At 39.2% G+C, this 16,864-nt stretch overlaps 1 protein-coding gene across 1 annotated transcript in view; it reads right to left on the bottom strand.

Moving 5' to 3' along the window:
* Positions 1-209: 209 nt before the first annotated feature.
* si (sucrase-isomaltase) overlaps positions 210-16,864 on the bottom strand; it is a 218,424-nt gene continuing 201,769 nt past the window's right edge. Inside the window, 5 exon segments of the mRNA XM_060833923.1 lie at positions 210-230; positions 590-763; positions 7,796-7,845; positions 9,975-10,063; positions 10,783-10,907. Of these exon segments, the coding sequence (XP_060689906.1) occupies positions 210-230; positions 590-763; positions 7,796-7,845; positions 9,975-10,063; positions 10,783-10,907 (459 nt within the window).

Raw genomic sequence — 16,864 nt, 5'->3', positions numbered from 1 at the left:
TATCTTATAAAACATGAATTAAAAACTATATATTTTTAAAGTTTAGGAAGTGTATAGTTGGTTCTGATATAACATAATAGTTCCATTATTGCATGGTATGAAAACTGCACAATAGCTGCACCATTTAAACTAATGGGGCCAGAATCATGTTATAGCCAATACAGGTAAGGAAACTTTGCATTCGAAAAATAACAGTCTAAAAACTTCAATCACGTTAAAGCCAAATTGCCCTGAAGAAATATGCATTATAGCAGAACAGACTAAACTGATAACTAATGCTTTTGCCCAAAATGTCGATTCTCCTGCTCCTTGGATGCTGCCTGACCTGCTGTGCTTTTCCAGCACCAGTCTCGATTGTACTGATAACTAAATAACTCTCATCTAAAGGAACACTACGGTTAATATTGTCCATTGATAAATTTGGGGGTCAGGCAACACTCTTGCCGTGCATTTAATATCCAAGCATACTTATACATGTCTATGCAAATAAGGAAAGATCATTCCTCATTTTACCACAGCCAAGCAAAATATAAGAAATTGTATTTGCAATGTGAACCTGTGCATCCTTGCAGTAGTCATATTTTCTTACCTGTGATTCAGGTCTGTACTCAACATTGTTGATTGTGTGATTATTGTTCTCATAAGTTACAGTGACATTTGTAGAGTGAAAGTTTCTCAGTCCCCAGACTTGGAGATGTCCCAATTTCACTTCACTTGCTGTACTCTTTGGATTGTTGTGAACAATTTCAGTTTGCACCCTGTTCTGCAATTTAAGAAATAAAATGTAGAGAATATCAGATGTTATATAACAAATTATATTGCAAGGCTGCTAATCTTATTTAATTTAAGTCAGAAACATTAGTGAAGATTAATCAGTTAAGATTCACACGATATAGCAATAAGATAAATTCAGAAAATAAATGTCAGTGCTGAATTAGATGGTATGGTTGTAATGCAATAAAAAGCTAAGGAGAGCATAAATAGAAAACCAAAACACATGGAACTGATTTCTGCACATAAATGACAATTATGACATTTGAGTAATTCAATTCATTGTGCAAGGTCTTGTAATTGTGGAGTTCAGGTTAGAATAGTATGGTTACAATGTTGCAACACTTTTCCATGTTTATTGCCGACTGCTGAACAAAAACAGAAAATTGCATAATAATTACTTGTTTATCATCACTGTATCTGTCTGAAGTGAATCACCAAATTAATGCAGCAATTGAAGTCCTAATCTCAACAAAAATGTGTATTGAGTTTGAAAAAAAATATCCTAAATCTGAATTGTTGCTAAGACCAAGGCTCATATAAACAAGTGAGCAATGGGATAAATAGATGAAAGACCTTTAGTCAAAATTGTGCACTGTAAATCAATGGCCTTGAGTTAAGACACTCAAAGAAAACACATATGTACATCATTCAGTCCTTCAATGAATTCATTCATAAAACAGAATTCTTAACAATGAAAAAAAAAGCTCTTTCTGGAACCACAGATAAAGTTCCCTGAAAACTGATTTTTTTTTCTCTGTATTGTTTCAGATCTTGAATTTATACTGAAGCATTTAGTATAAATACCTTTAAATATCTGATAATATATTCCAAATGCTTTTCTATGTGGATTTGACAGTGGCTCAGTGGTTAGCACTGCTGCCTCACCGCGCCAGGGACCTGGATTTGCTCTTACCCTCAGTTGACAGTCTGTGTGGAATTTGCACATTCTACCCGTCTCTATGTGGGTTTCCTTCGTGTGCTCCAGCTTCCACCCAAAGTCCAAAGATATGCAAGCTTGGTGGATCATTAATGCCCATAGTGTCCAGGGATGTGTCAGTCAGGTGGATTAGCCATGGGAAATGCGGAGTTACAGGGGCTTGGGGAGGATGGGCCTGGGTGAGATACTTTTTGGAGGGTTGGTGTGACTTGAAGAGCCAAATGGTCTACTTCACCCTGTAAGGATTCTGTGAATACTGTGATACAATTCTGACTAGAAATTGCTACATTATTTTTCTCTCTAGACTTATGTAAATAATAACATTTTCTTCAGATAGATTCATGAATACAGATATTTTTAGATGAATTAAGTATTTTAACTATCTTGTACGATAGAATATTGTAAATATTACTATGAAAATCTCATATTGATTATTTTAAGAAAGTATTATTAAATCATTATTAAAATGTTTTAGATTCATATTCAATTTTCAGAATACAGCCAACAAAACAAATAAATAAAAATATTTTAGAATTCTTAAATTAGGATTCTATGTGATAACATTGGTTAATTCAAGTGATTCGTTTCTGCTGTAATATATTGTGATGTATATTGAGTGATTTTATACAAATTTTAGTGTAATTTATTTTGAGTTTGGACTTTGAATTTTGGACATGTAGTGACATATAGGTTTCTGTGTGTACAAATTAATGATTAATTTGTCAATATTTTATTTCTGTAACTATGATTATTTCAAACAAAGCAAATAAGTTAGCAGGATCAATATATTGTGCTTGTACTAAACTTGAGGGAACATTCATAAATTGAAAACTATTCAGCTTCAGTTTAGGAGTTAGTTCTTCAGATGTTTTGGCTAAAGTTGAATGTGTGAAGCAGTTGCTTCTAAAAAAGGGGAGAGATAACTCAGCATTGTTATAAAATTAGATTACCTCAGAGTAACGAGTTTGGTAATGGTTTCAGATCCTGGTTTGGTCAAAACCTGCAGTGTTATTTGAAACTAAGAAATTTCAGCTTGGTTGAATGAAGGCTCCAGGAAGGGGAGTTGAAGCCACAGTGAAATTATATATTATGGAGATAATAGAGAAGGGATTGCACTGTGTGAGAACTCCATAGGGATGCTTTTGGAGACAAATGGAATTATATTTTTACAGTATGTTTCAGAATCTTCCAATGTGCGTTACATGTAAATAGTTTGTTTATTCTATCCTATCTTCATTTCTTTCGCTCAATAAACTCTTGTTCTTGTGTTAATACCTTTTCTTGTGAGGGAGGACAGCTGAAGAAGTTGGTGCCAGGACCAGCAGCAAATGGTGACAGTGAGAGAGGACACTTAACAGGACAGCTGGATTAGTTGATCTGATCAAAAACATGTCTTTGGGGAGGGATTATAGAAGGAGCAGCATGGTGACAGAGTTCAAAGTTTGTGAGAAGATTTGTAGCTCGGGTGCTCGTTGTTGTGGTTCTGTTCGCCGAGCTGGGAATTTGTGTTGCAGATGTTTTGTCCCCTGTTTAGGTGACATCCTCAGTGCTTGGGAGCCTCCTGTGAAGAGCTTCTGTGATGTTTCCTCCAGCATTTATAGTGGTGACATAGTGATGAGCACTGCTGCCTCATAGTGCCAGGGACTTGGGTTTAATTCCACCCTCAGGCATAGCATTTGTACATTCTTCCCTGTGTCTGCATGGGTTTCCTCTGGGTACTCCAGTTTCTTTCCACAGTCTAAAGATGTGCAGGTTAGGTGGATTGGTAATGCTATCGTGTCTGCGGATCTGCAAGTTAGGTGGACTGGCCATATGAAATGGAGGGCTACAGGATTGGAAGGGTGTGGGTTGGATGCTATTCAGAGGGTCAGTGTGTACTTGATGGTCGAATGCCTTGCTTACACAATATCAGGGATTCTACGATCAGGCAGATGAATCATTTCTCCAACAGATATAAATTACTAGTGAAATATCATAATAAATGCTGTGTTTTACATGTTTAATCTTAATTTCCATGCAGGTTTGCTATGATCTGATGTCAATGAAATGAAGAATCCCTGCTTTATAATCTTTGGGCCTTCCGTGAGTTCAAATGCTGCTGTGGGCAGCACGGTAATTCAGTGGTTAGCACTGTTACCCCTCAGTGGTAGGACCCAAGTTCGATTCCAGCCTCGGGCAACTATCTGTGTGGACTTTGCAAAATCCCTCTGTGCCTGCATGGGTTTCGTCCCACAATCCAAAGATGTGCAGATTAGGTGAATTGACCGTGCTAAATTGCCCATAACATTCAGGGATGTTTAGGTTAGGTTTATTAGTCGGGGGTAAATCTAGAGTATTAGGGTAGGGGAATGGATTTTGGTGGGATACTCTTCAGAGGATTGGTGTGAACTTGTTGGGCCAAAGGGCCTGTTTACACACTGTAAGGATTCTGTGAGAAATCTCATGTTAAACTTTTGATATAATTAGCAGAATTCAACAGGACAGGCATCAAGACATGATGGAAGAGGTTGAAAGATGCCAAGCTCAGATGGAGTGGATTGTGAAGGGGTTGACATTGATAATGTCCATGAGGAAAGCTGAAGCTACTCTAGTATCATTGGAGGCTCAGACATTGGTTGAGGAAAATAGACATTTGGGCTCACACTAGGCAGAGGCTCCTGCTATGCATTCGCTCAAGATGATGGAGGAGGAAACTGGTACCCCTTGTTGCATTTACCTGCCAAAGAATAGGAAGCCCAGAGAAGACTGGAAACACCCAGTGATCCAGTGATTGAGCAGGCAGATTTATGATGGGACATCAGTGCGTGAAAGCCCATCAGGAAATTCTTGGAAGAGGTTCAGATATTCAGAGAAGCTCACAGCAGATTCTTGAGCTACTTGTCAAAGGGTTTTGGGGACAGCTGTAGTCTGACAGCAATCACAGGTGTTCCAGGAGTACAAGCAAATCAAAGGGAAGGGCTTAGTCTCTGTATCCCTAGTGCTGGTGAAATTGTTCAACTGCACCACGCTCATGGAACCCTCCTTCAAATTGACCATGGACAAAGTACTGATGTACTGCCTAATGGAAACAGTGAGGAAATGTAATCTCTGTACTGAACTGAGAAATAATAGTGACTAACGCCAATTGTCTTTGACATACAGAATGCATTATCTGGACCATGGAGAAAGATTGGACTTCTATGTTCCAGAAAGAAACTACTATCAGGGAGGTGACAATTGACATGGACAGGGATGTAAATCTCAGGTTTGGAGAGGCAGACAGAGCTGATTTCTGTACAGTCAGTACATGTTCAATCCTTGCTGTCATAGCTTCATGATAAACTTGCAGCTGATCCAATGCTCCAAAGAGGTATCATGATCATAGCAGGGCTGGGCATTTCAAATAAGCTTGACTTTAACAATGAAGACTTCTACTGTTAACAAATACAAACCCCTCAGCCATTGCAATGACCTTTCCTTCTCATCAAATCTTAAATCAATTGAACTTTCTACAGAGAGCCAAGTCGGGTGGTGGGGAGATCCTTCAGCAACAGGCTCAGACTTATGTAGAAAAATAGAGACTTGCCCTATGATGAAGTGTTGTGTCTAACTGACAGAGGATTGCAAGTGTTTCCACTACTCATCAGTTTTTCCAGAAGCATCTCACTGACAAATGAAAGATGATTGAAGTCACTTCTCTCACCCCGTCTCTATGTTGCAGGAATAAACTATGCCCTCTCACAGCAACATCAAACTGTCCCACTTAGTTCTCAATCATACTTACCACGACCGAGGTTTTCTGGTAGCTCTTTACCTGAATGACATTCCATGAGAAGTAATGAAGTTGAGAATACCCATGGTGTTGAGGTTGAATATGTTAAGAGATGTCTGAGCATCCTTGGAAACTGCATAGTGAAAGGAATCTTTGATTTTGCTCTGCACACTCAAAGTATATTCATCTCTCCGGGACCCCAGACTGTTTAAGCTGCAGGGAATCAGGCTGACCTTGTACCAGCCTACCCATTCACTGTTCTTGGAGGCTCATGCCAGCCAACTGCAACTGGCTGGTATTGGGCTTTGCTAGACCATCATGTGGCACATGTGGCAGAGCCTCCAATTTGGTGCAATTCAGGGAGCTTCCTTCATCACTGTGGATGAAATTGGGAGAGGGTCAACTTCAGTGACAAAGATATTTCACTCCAATTAAGAACAGTCACTGTGTTTAAAGCTGCTAATGTTATTGACTATGAATCAACATAGGGAAACATCTTTAACCTTAATTGCAAGGTTAACTTTAGTGAATTGGAGATGACCCAGAAAAGACAGCTTGTTTCTACTCTCTCCAAGTACAAAACATGTTTCAGGAGAGATGATGATAAGTTAAGATGACATTGGGTGTTGTCATCCGGTATGCTACAAGAGGCTGTAACAAAAGATGACCATCCACATTAGTGGAAGGAAGACTAGGACTACCTACAAAACTCTTTAGATCAGGTGTCATCTGAGAGTAAGTCCATTCACCTCCCCCTGATATTTTGTGAGGAAGAATGTGGAAAACAGAGAATCTGGACATTCAATGCAAGTTTTCATAAGGATGCTTTTCCTCAACCCGAGGATTGAAGAAGCATTACAAATCCTTAAATATGCAATGTATTTCTGCAGCCTTGATTTAGCCTATGTTATAGCCAATCACTGAACAAGACTTTGAAAAGACAATATTCCAAACAGACACAGGGAGACTTTATGAATATCAAGGATGATATTTGGGGTCTGAAATGTTCTTGCCATGTTCATGCATGAGATGAATGAAGTTTTGTGCAACCTTCAGTCCCTCCTTGTATATCTGAACAAAGTACTCCTCTTTGACTCAACATTTGAGGAGATCCTTCAAAGACAAGACACTACATTTGATTTTTTTTTGCAGTTTAACTTGAAAATTAAACCAGAGAAGTGCCGATTTTTTCAGACCAAAGAACGTATCTTGGACACTTTGTCAGTAATATTACCTTCCTTGGTAATAAAGAGAAAATCCTAGTGCTAGAGGAATAGCTTCAGCCTGAAATGGGGATGGAAATGTGTGATTACCTTGGTCTAGCAGGTTAGGGTGTTTGTGCAAGGCTCTGAACAGTTGACTGGCCAATTGTATGACTTGCTGAGAAAATTGGTGAATGTTGATGGAGTATTTGTGAATGGATATACAATGCTTGATACTTTGTAATGAGGCAATAGCCTAGTGGTCTTATTGCTGGACTGTTAATCCAGAGACTCTGGGAACCTGGATTCAAATCCAGCAACACCAGATGGTGGAATTTGATGTTCAATAAATAAGAGTTTAATAAAGACTATGATTTGATTATTGGGAAAAATGAACCTGGTTCTCTAATGTCCTCTCGGGAAGGAAACTGCCATCCTTACCCAGTCTGGTCTACATGTGACACCAGACCCACAGCACTGTGTTGGCTCTTGACTACCCTCTGGATGATTAGGGATGGGCAATAAATGCTGGCTTAGCCCGTGACACCTCATCCCATGAATAAAAAGAAACATCATGGAGTTTCACTGGGAGCTGAATGTCAACACATGAAAACACCTTCTACACTGTGAAGCAAAGGTTTTTCTCATTACTTGCCTTTGCCTTCCAGGTTTCCATCTTGCTTTCACACTGGAAGTGAACACCAGTTTCTTTGACCTAGGGGTAGTGCTATCACAAGTTCATGATCAGCTGTAGCTATGCAATGTCACCATATAGTGTATCAAAATGTAATTTCTGTACTGCCTAATGGAAACAGTGAAGAAATGTAATCTCTGTACTGAACTGAGAAATAATAGTGACTAACGCCAATTGTCTTTGACATACAGAATGCATTATCTGGACCATGATAACTCTAGGGGAAAAAGAGCAATAATTTTTCAACCAATTTTAAATAAAATTACCAAATGGCAAACCATTCAAAGCACAAGCCCTGACTATCATTATACAACTCCAGTAGATGGGGTTTTTGGCAAGTTTTCAAAATAAAAATCCTTGTGTCATATACATTTAAATGCTATTTCAGTCCATTGCTATAACTTTAGGAGTTTTGAAAGGCTGAGAATGGCACATACCTCATCAGCAGTGAATTTAGCCAGGAAATATTCCTTTCTTTCAAATGTGTCTGCAAGGTAGAATTGAAAGAAAGTGTCAATAAATACAACCTCAATGGAGCTTCAGACTTTTCAAATGTATGGCAATTGGCATTGATAACCATGCACCACTTATTTTCATTATGAGTTTGAAAGATTCCCATAAGTTATAAAGATCTTCGGCATGACTGAAACAACATCAATAATACATCTCTGGTATTCTGTGTATTATATCCAAACAATGATGTTGAGCTACTGCCCTTCTCTTACAAGCATGAAGGATCCATTACTCACAAGCATGACAGCTATGAGTGAGTTACGATGCTCTCCACCAGTGAAGGTGTAACTAGAAGCACAGATGCATCTTGCAGGAATGAAATTAAACTGAAATTCTAATGCAGTTTTAAAATAGTTGCAGAATGCAATACATTGCTGCTGAATGTTGACTATGTACATATCAATGAGGTCAAACTATATGATGACAATGAACAAATGAAAACCTCCCACTGAAAGCATTCTCATCATTCTGTTGCCCAGAGATGATTTTGACAGATGATTCCCTAACCCATCTGGCATTCTTTCTGAAACAGATCTTGGAGCTGACTCAAGAGTTCTGGATCACAGTTGGATAGGGTGGCGGGGGGGTTGGGAAGTGGTTCTAGCTCATAAAGGGATCAAAATCATGATTTGTATGGGCTCCAAGGACAGCCAGAAGTAAAATAAAATAGTGAAACTGGTGAGTGAGACTTCTGTATACTTTAAAATCGAGATCAATTTGACCAGTCCATCATTTCGAAGAATTACTATCACTTCCCTCTGGACATTTTGGGAGATGATGGTGGGGGTGCTGTGGTGGAGGGAGTTAAGGTCAAAGGGTCCCTTGGGAGGAGTCTGCCAATAGTCGTGCAGGTGCAGCAAGCTAACAGCTCATGGAGAACAATGTGGTTTACTGAGTCTGGAGGAAGTACCAATGTCCTTTTGACCTATTAGCAGCGCCATAAAAGCACTTATTTCAGGGATCCATCCCAACTGACCTCCTTGAATCTGTAAATGCTCCTATGGTTGGACACCCGGCCACCTGTGGTAAAAGTTGTGTGAATTTTAAAATTATGTCATGGAGCCTAATTGTGATAGTTTAAGTAACTATTCCATTCCTTATGAATGACTGTTTGCTTAGCCTTCATCCAAACTCCGTAAACCTGAAAGTGAGCTGTCTCGAGGCGACTACAGCTCCATTTCAAGATATTTTGGTTCATAATTTCCAAGATGACCCCCACCCCAGTGGTTTTTAGGACGTAAGATATGGCCTGTAATGTTCAACGGTTTCTGCACAGTGTAGTATTTATGCTGATACAGTGAAACATGACAGCTTGATTCTGAAGTTTGTGGCACAGTATGGAATCAGGGAGACAACAGGGAAAGCGGCACATTGGACATCAAACAGAGGGGCTGTAGATTCTTCAATTTATCATTTGTAGCCAAGAGAAGGAATTGAAGATTAAGTACTGCGTCTCCTTCATTTGATTACTAACCCAGTATCTCTCCTGTTAAACATGTATTGATGTTAGTTTGGTGTGGGGTGAAGCAATAAAGGTCACAGAGGATCATAGAACCACTACAGTGTGGAAGAAGGCCTTTTGGCCCATTGAGCTCACATCAACTCTCTGAAGAACATCCCATCCAGACCCTGCATTTCCCATGGTTAAACCATCTAGTCTGTACATTCCTGGCAATTTAGCATTGCCATTCCACATAACTTGCATGTTTTTTGACTGTGAAGGAAACCAGATTCCCAAAAAAAAGCAACCATGCAAACATAGGGAGAATGTACAAACTCCACACAAGCTCCTGAGGGTGGAATCAAACCCAGGTCCCTGACACGATGAAGCAGCAGTGCTAACCACTAAGCCACTGTGCCACTGAGTCATGCAATTGAAACAGACCATCAGTAAGGTGTTTGTGTGTATAGAACAGAACTCCAAATGATTTCAGTCTTCAGGATCAAAGAAAATAAGTTATACAAAAATACATTCATTATTGTCCCGAAAAGGATTAAACAGAATTACATTCCCACACAGATTATATGACTCCTTAACAGCATTGCCTACCATTATATATTTTACAGCTAGGCAAAACAGAGAACTGCAGTGAAAATGCCTACCGATGCTTTGACCATCATCCCAGAAAAGTTGACCACGAGCGATTTGTTTATCATCCAAAGCAACTATAAGTCCCAGGAAGTTCCTTCGGCTATAAAATAAAATTTGTTTAGTTAAAATTCAAGGAATTAAGGGCCACAGGGAGAGTACAGGTAAGTGGAGTTGAAATGCCCATCAGCCATGATTGAATGGCGGAGTGGACTCGATGGGAAGAATGGCCTTACTTCCACTCCTATGTCTCATGGTTTTATGGTCTTAAAACTAATTTATAAAGAAAATTTCCATCACATATCCTTTAAGTTCATAACTGATGTATAAATCAGCTTCCTACTATGTGTTCATGTATTTAGTATAGAATTGAAAATGTTGGATGTAGCATCAAAACACAGTAAGAACTCTACACAAATGTATACTTCATTTTACATGTTCCTACACTTATTCCTTTCTGTCCTGCCCTTTCCTGGCTTTAAAATCTCAGAGCCTGAATGCATTCATTTGCAAATAAACAGTATCACCCTGCATTTTTTTCAACTGACTTGATTTCTACTTCAATCTTCCTGCATCTGTCAAGCATTTCTGAAATTTAAATATACTGTGTAAGATAATGTTACAAGATTGTGTTCATTATTGTCAATTCTTGTTCATTGCAATTACAGGTTGAAAATTTTGATGATTCCCAAAATGCACTTTCTATTGCAGGACCACCTCTGCCAAGAATGTAAAGTTGGGAAAATGATCTCCATGGAAGACAGTTTTCCATTGGGTTACCACGTTTTGTTAATTGGAATATACTTTAAAACGTGCATTTACCTGTAATATGTAGTATTTCCTGGCTCTTGCCAGGGAATAACATAACCTCCTCTGATATGAAGATTAATGTGATCGAGTGGTGCTGGCATATCAATCCACTTACGTCTTTGAGGGATGCTTTTGGCCTGTATGAAATAAGCATTGCTATTAAAGAGTGCTATTTCTTTGTTCAAGTTGCCAATTAGAATTATACTGATTACCATTATTATTCGTTCTTCCTGTGGATTTGTTTAAAAAAAATCAAGTTACAAGGGTGCAAATCAGATCTTTTTGAGTTCTTACATTATTCACAAATATCTTTCCAGTTGAGTGATTTGTAATTGCATTGTAAAATTAAACAGATTCATGTTAACGTTACTAACTTCACTAAGTAACTAGCAGCAAAATGTTAATCAAAAATTATAAACAGATAGCAACCTAAAAGGCATTGGGAGGTCAAGGGGAAGTTAAACTGCTCAACACTTGCAGTGTAAAATAGGCTGATTAGAAATTGGTAGCCTGTTTTACTCCGTATGTGATTTTATGGCACATTGGCTCTTAGTAATATTAGCCACTAATTTGCTGTCATCCCACTTTCCTGGCTGTTAACTCATTTCAATTTCTTGATTTCACAAGCTGTGAATGACAGTGTAATACTGATGACCAAGATATGAAGGTTTTGCAGAGATCTATGTTCTTTTAATTAGATTGCATTTGGGGACTAGATGGTGCACAGATTAGCACACGTTGCTTTCAACCTGAGGATTGGATCCAGCACAGAATAAAGGAATCAAATAAAATGATTTTGAACAGACAAAGTCTTGTTTCTGACAAGCAAGAGACTTAAGCATAAACCTGTCCATACAAAAAAGGAGGCAGATATCATTTAAGAGATATTTGAGAGAATAGGAACATAAATTTAAAGTAAACATACTGGTTTTGTGAAAAACAAAGAGAACCAAGGATTCAGATACGTAATTTCCCTGAAACTGAAATAAGTTAAAGCAACAAAATGGATGAAAGCATTTCAATGTCTAAGCCACACATGAAACATGTACACAGTTTTACTAGACTATGGAAAGGATATTAAATGCTGTGTGGGTAATGTAGTTTACAAGAATATGAAGTTGTAGATATGTAGAGGATTCCTAAGGAGGTCATTGTTCTCTCCCTGTAAGGGACTCTGAGCTATCTAACTTTAGCTGAAAATGTGTTGCTGGTTAAAGCACAGCAGGTCAGGCAGCATCCAAGGAACAGGAAATTCGATGTTTTGGGCCAGAGCCTTTCATCAGGAAGGGCTCTGGCCCGAAACGTCGAATTTCCTGTTCCTTGGATGCTGCCTGACCTGCTGTGCTTTAACCAGCAACACATTTTCAGCTCTGATCTCCAGCATCTGCAGACCTCACTTTTTACTCGCTATCTAACTTTATCCAACTCTACGTTGAACAACCAAAGTTTTTATCTTACATTAAAAGCTACGTCCACTAGGATATGATTAGCTCACCAGTAATGGTGTTTGGTGATGAAAGTTGAAGTCCCTGCTTACAGTACATTTTGCATGATTGCCACCTTCTGTGATTACTCCAAGTGCTGTTCAAAATGGAGCAATGCTTACTTGACCAAGTTAAAAATCACACAACACCAGGTTATGGTCCAACTGGTTTATTTTGAAGCATTAGCTTTCAGCGTGGTGCTCCAAAAGCTAGTGTGCTTCCAAATAAACCTGTTGGACTATAACCTGGTGTTGTGAGATTTTTAACTTTATCCACCCCAGTCCAACACTGGCACCTCCAAATCATTACTTGACCAAGTTAGTGTGTATGTGTGTGTGATACATATTAATCAGCAGGTGCTATTCTTCAGGTGTGAGCCAATGCCATGATGCTTCATGGGTTCTAGAGTCAATGTTCAGGACTCCCGGGGCACTCCCATATTCCTGCATACTTCTGTGTCACCAGTGTTGTTAATGTTGTCCTGTTCATTGGACAGGGCAGGATGTTGTTGGTGTTGTCTGGGGTATTGTTTATAAAGCACAATTTTGAGAGTATGACTGTTGGACTGTTCCTTGACTAGTTTGAGTGATAGATCTCATAAGTTTGGCACAAACGCCCTGCCCCCTCCCCCAATGTTGGTAAGGAGAACATAAGAACTGAACTGAAGCTGCCAACATTTCCAGTGATGAGATAGGTGTCATACGGTTCATTTGGTTTCATTACTGTTCTTATAAGTTTTAATAGTTTGATGCAACTGAGAACTGAATGGCTTGTTCAGCCGCATTGTTGTGGGTCTGTAGGTCTGCTCAGGTAAAGATGGCAGATTTACTTTCCAAACAAACGCTATGATCCAGGTGTTTTAAAAATCATCACAAGACTTTAAAAAATAAAACCAAATCCCATCATAAGTTGTGGTTAGATTTGAACCCAAGACCCCAGAACATTACTGAGGTTACTCATCCAACAACAATACCATTACACCATTGCCTGCCCCTGAGGCCTTGTGACCTTCCAGCCTCTTGTCCCATTTTTTTGATCAGCTGCATTATGAGCATACTTTACCCCATAGTCTGTGACTTTGGAAATTCCCATACCCTTATTTGCCCTTCACCCTATTAACATAATGGTCAAAGTAACAATGATTTGTTTGAACACTCCTGCCCCATTCTAGAGTCTCCAGTCCATTCCTATTCACTAATAAAATTGCACCCTATTAAGTACAATTGCACCTATCCCAGTCACCAATTCTTTGGCAATGCAGTATAACACATCTTATCTCCAGATTTGAGCTGCCTGTTTTATCTGGGATTACATGGACTGCTCTCTGATCATTCTTGACTAAACACTGAGGACTGATCATGGCTTACCTCACCAAACTGACTTATTAGGACAGTCCTTACTGTTCACAGCTCACCCACTGGATGCATAACTCCATAACATCCTGACTGACCTGCCTGTAATCCCCAGGCTGGTTGCACTTGATTTCTTGGACTGATCACAGCCCAGTGCTTGATTTACAAGGATAATGATCCCAGACTCACTTTGTCCTACATGCCTGAATATTACAAACAGGATTGTTACAAGCCCCTTAATTGACTGTGGCAGTATTCCGTGACTAACTAGTCCATGTTGACCTGACTAAGGATTGTTTCCCTTTGACATTCACACATGGACATTTGCTTGAAGCATATGCAGTGTGTTTGTTATGTAACCTACTGGTATATCCTGGATGGGACACAGACATAGCATGGTGATGCCCATTGTCATGTCCCCACCTTTCTGTAAATGACATTTTGACTCTTCAGTGCTTCCCACTGTCACAAGCTTTTTTGGTCACACTGTGCTAAATAGCAATGCAAGCCACAGAGACTGGCTGCCTGTAGCTGAGCACTGAAGAACTTGAGCACTAAGATTAGATTAGATTACTTACAGTGTGGAAACAGGCCCTTCGGCCCAACAAGTCCACACCGACCCGCCGAAGCGCAACCCACCCATACCCCTACATTTACCCTTTACCTAACACTACGGGCAATTTAGCATGGCCAATTCACCTGACCTGCACATCTTTGGACTGTAGGAGGAAACCGGAGCACCCGGAGGAAACCCACGCAGACACGGGGAGAACGTGCAAACTCCACACAGTCAGTTGCCTGAGTCGGGAATTGAACCCGGGTCTCAGGCGCTGTGAGGCAGCAGTGCTAACCACTGTGCCACCGTGCCACCCACAAAGGTGGCAATGTGAGCCACAGCAACTGGCAGATTATGAATCATTGCTGAAGTAAGTGAGTGTGCACTAAGAAACCCATAAGAAGTATCGAGAGGCTGGCAGTCTTCAATAAAGTGGTGAAGTGAATGGAGCGCTAAGGAAAAAGGCTATAAGGTTAAGATGCATCCTTGGAAGATGCATGAGATGAGTCTGCTTCGCTGCATGTGGAGCGTTCTGGCAGAATGATCACAGGTGTCCTTGAGATCCACATTAACGAATTGAAAGGCTAAAGTGTTATTAGTCTCAGAGTAGACATAGTGATGTGCTTAGGTTGCTGGTATGTTGGTGCCAACATGTTGATTGATGAAGGGCCACAGACAACAGAAGCCATGGAACAAGCAGGGATATTGTTGTGAAATAGTAGTTGGATGATGACTGGGACAAACTTGGTGAGTTGGAGCTGCCAGGTATTTGCTCTGGTCTGTCTGTAGGGAATTAGTGCCATATAGCTTTGCGGTGGAAGTAACTTATATATGTATGAGTAAGGTGGACCTTTATTAAGATGCAAGTTCATAGAACCTAGTCAGTCATTGCTCGATTACGAGCTTCTGAATTTGCCATTTACAGCTTGAAGTGAAAATCAGAAAATAAAATCTCATAATGTTGAGAATTTGATTTTCTTCACTCTCGTCATATTTTCCCACCTTTCTTGTCACCAGGAAAAACTGAGAAATTTCAGAAGAAGTTTTGAAGATGATTTAAGCCATTTGCTCTGCAAGTGAATGTGATAGCCATTTTAGTCAGGTGTTTTCATTAAATAATAGCAACTTGTTAGCCTAATTTGTGATGCTGTTGATTGAGGGTAAAATATAAACCAGGTTAACTGAATTATTTACATTGATGGATGAGAATGTTACCAGTAATTGAGATTCTCTACTTTGGGAACATTTTAATTAATTTATCCATAATAATGTCCACCTATGTATTAGGCCATTGTGACAACATTTGTGCTGACATTAAAACAACCCCTCAGATCTGTTTTATATCATGCTTTAAGCTAATACTGCTCTGGAGTATCTCAGACTGTGGGTGGCTGCACATTACTAACTTTGACATTTCTTGTTCCTTATCACAAAGGCTCTTCCACTCTTATATATTCTAACACATTTTTATTTGCATCTGGACATAGTTGACTATCAAATGCAGCTCTCTACAGTCACAAAGAGTTCAGTCTTCAAATGCTCATTCTGGGCTTGTGTCCTTTCTATCTTACTGATCAGATTTATCAGTTACATCATATGATTTACATGATTCTCAAGTATCCCATTCATAGATCAGTATAATGAAGTAATGTGATTCTAAAGTAGATATTTCAGTCCTTAAACTCAATGGGTTGAAAGTACTGTTGATAGAAATTTAAAGGAAGATGTAAATTTCTCTTTCCTCTCTTTATATTTGGGCAGGTGAAATAAATATTCTTTAATTAAAAAAAGCCTCGTATTTTTCAAGTCTGCCTTGTTCCTCAACTCCAATTACCTACCTCAGTATTACCCCCTCCTCTAACACACACCTCCATTCCATTTCAGCTCCTCAGTTCAACTTAATTTTCTTCTTCATCAATTCTGACATTGGAGGAACTGAGGAAACTGAATGGAGATACTGTGGGTCTTTGATTTGGAGGGGAAGCAATGGTGGTGGTGAATCTGTAACTAAAACTACATTAAATATAGAAATACAAAGAATTAAGAAACAATTCCTGTCATTGAGGTGAACACAGAACGCAGGGGACATGTCTTCAGCTCATAATATCCAAATAGGACATTACTTCTCTTGCAATCTAAAGTGTTACTGATGTGCATTGACATTCGATCTATTGTTAAATTCCTGCTACAGCCAGACAGCAATTCCTCACTGCAGCCTACAGAAAAGATTGGGTTGTACATTATCGCATAGGCAGCAATGAATGCCCAGTATTGCTGCTGACTGTAAGACACAAGCTATAAATAACTCTTAACCTGGAAGGATATGCCAAATTGCTCTTGTCCACTTGAACTGCACTTTAAGCAAAATTATTAATTGGTAAAGAATCTCAATATGATTTAGCATTGTTTTAATTGATAGGAATTATTTGGATGCATCAAATAAATGTTGACGTTAAGAAAAAGCTATTGCATGGAGGTGGACTATAAAAGGAGTTAACTGTTTCAAAGTTACAGGATATGATATCAGTGAAGCCACATGAGGCTACTGTGTAATGTTTCAGTCTCCTTTCTCAAGAAAGGATATACTTGCATTGGAGGTTGTTTCGAAAAAGTTTACTGGGCTGTTTCCTGGAATGAAGTGATAGTCTTATCGGGAAAGGTTGACCATTTAGTCAATTCATTGGAATTCAGAAGAATGAAGA

The sequence above is a fragment of the Hemiscyllium ocellatum genome, chromosome 13 (assembly GCF_020745735.1).
Source record: "Hemiscyllium ocellatum isolate sHemOce1 chromosome 13, sHemOce1.pat.X.cur, whole genome shotgun sequence".
Classification (NCBI taxonomy): domain Eukaryota; kingdom Metazoa; phylum Chordata; class Chondrichthyes; order Orectolobiformes; family Hemiscylliidae; genus Hemiscyllium; species Hemiscyllium ocellatum.
This window is presented reverse-complemented; position numbering and strand designations above follow the sequence as displayed.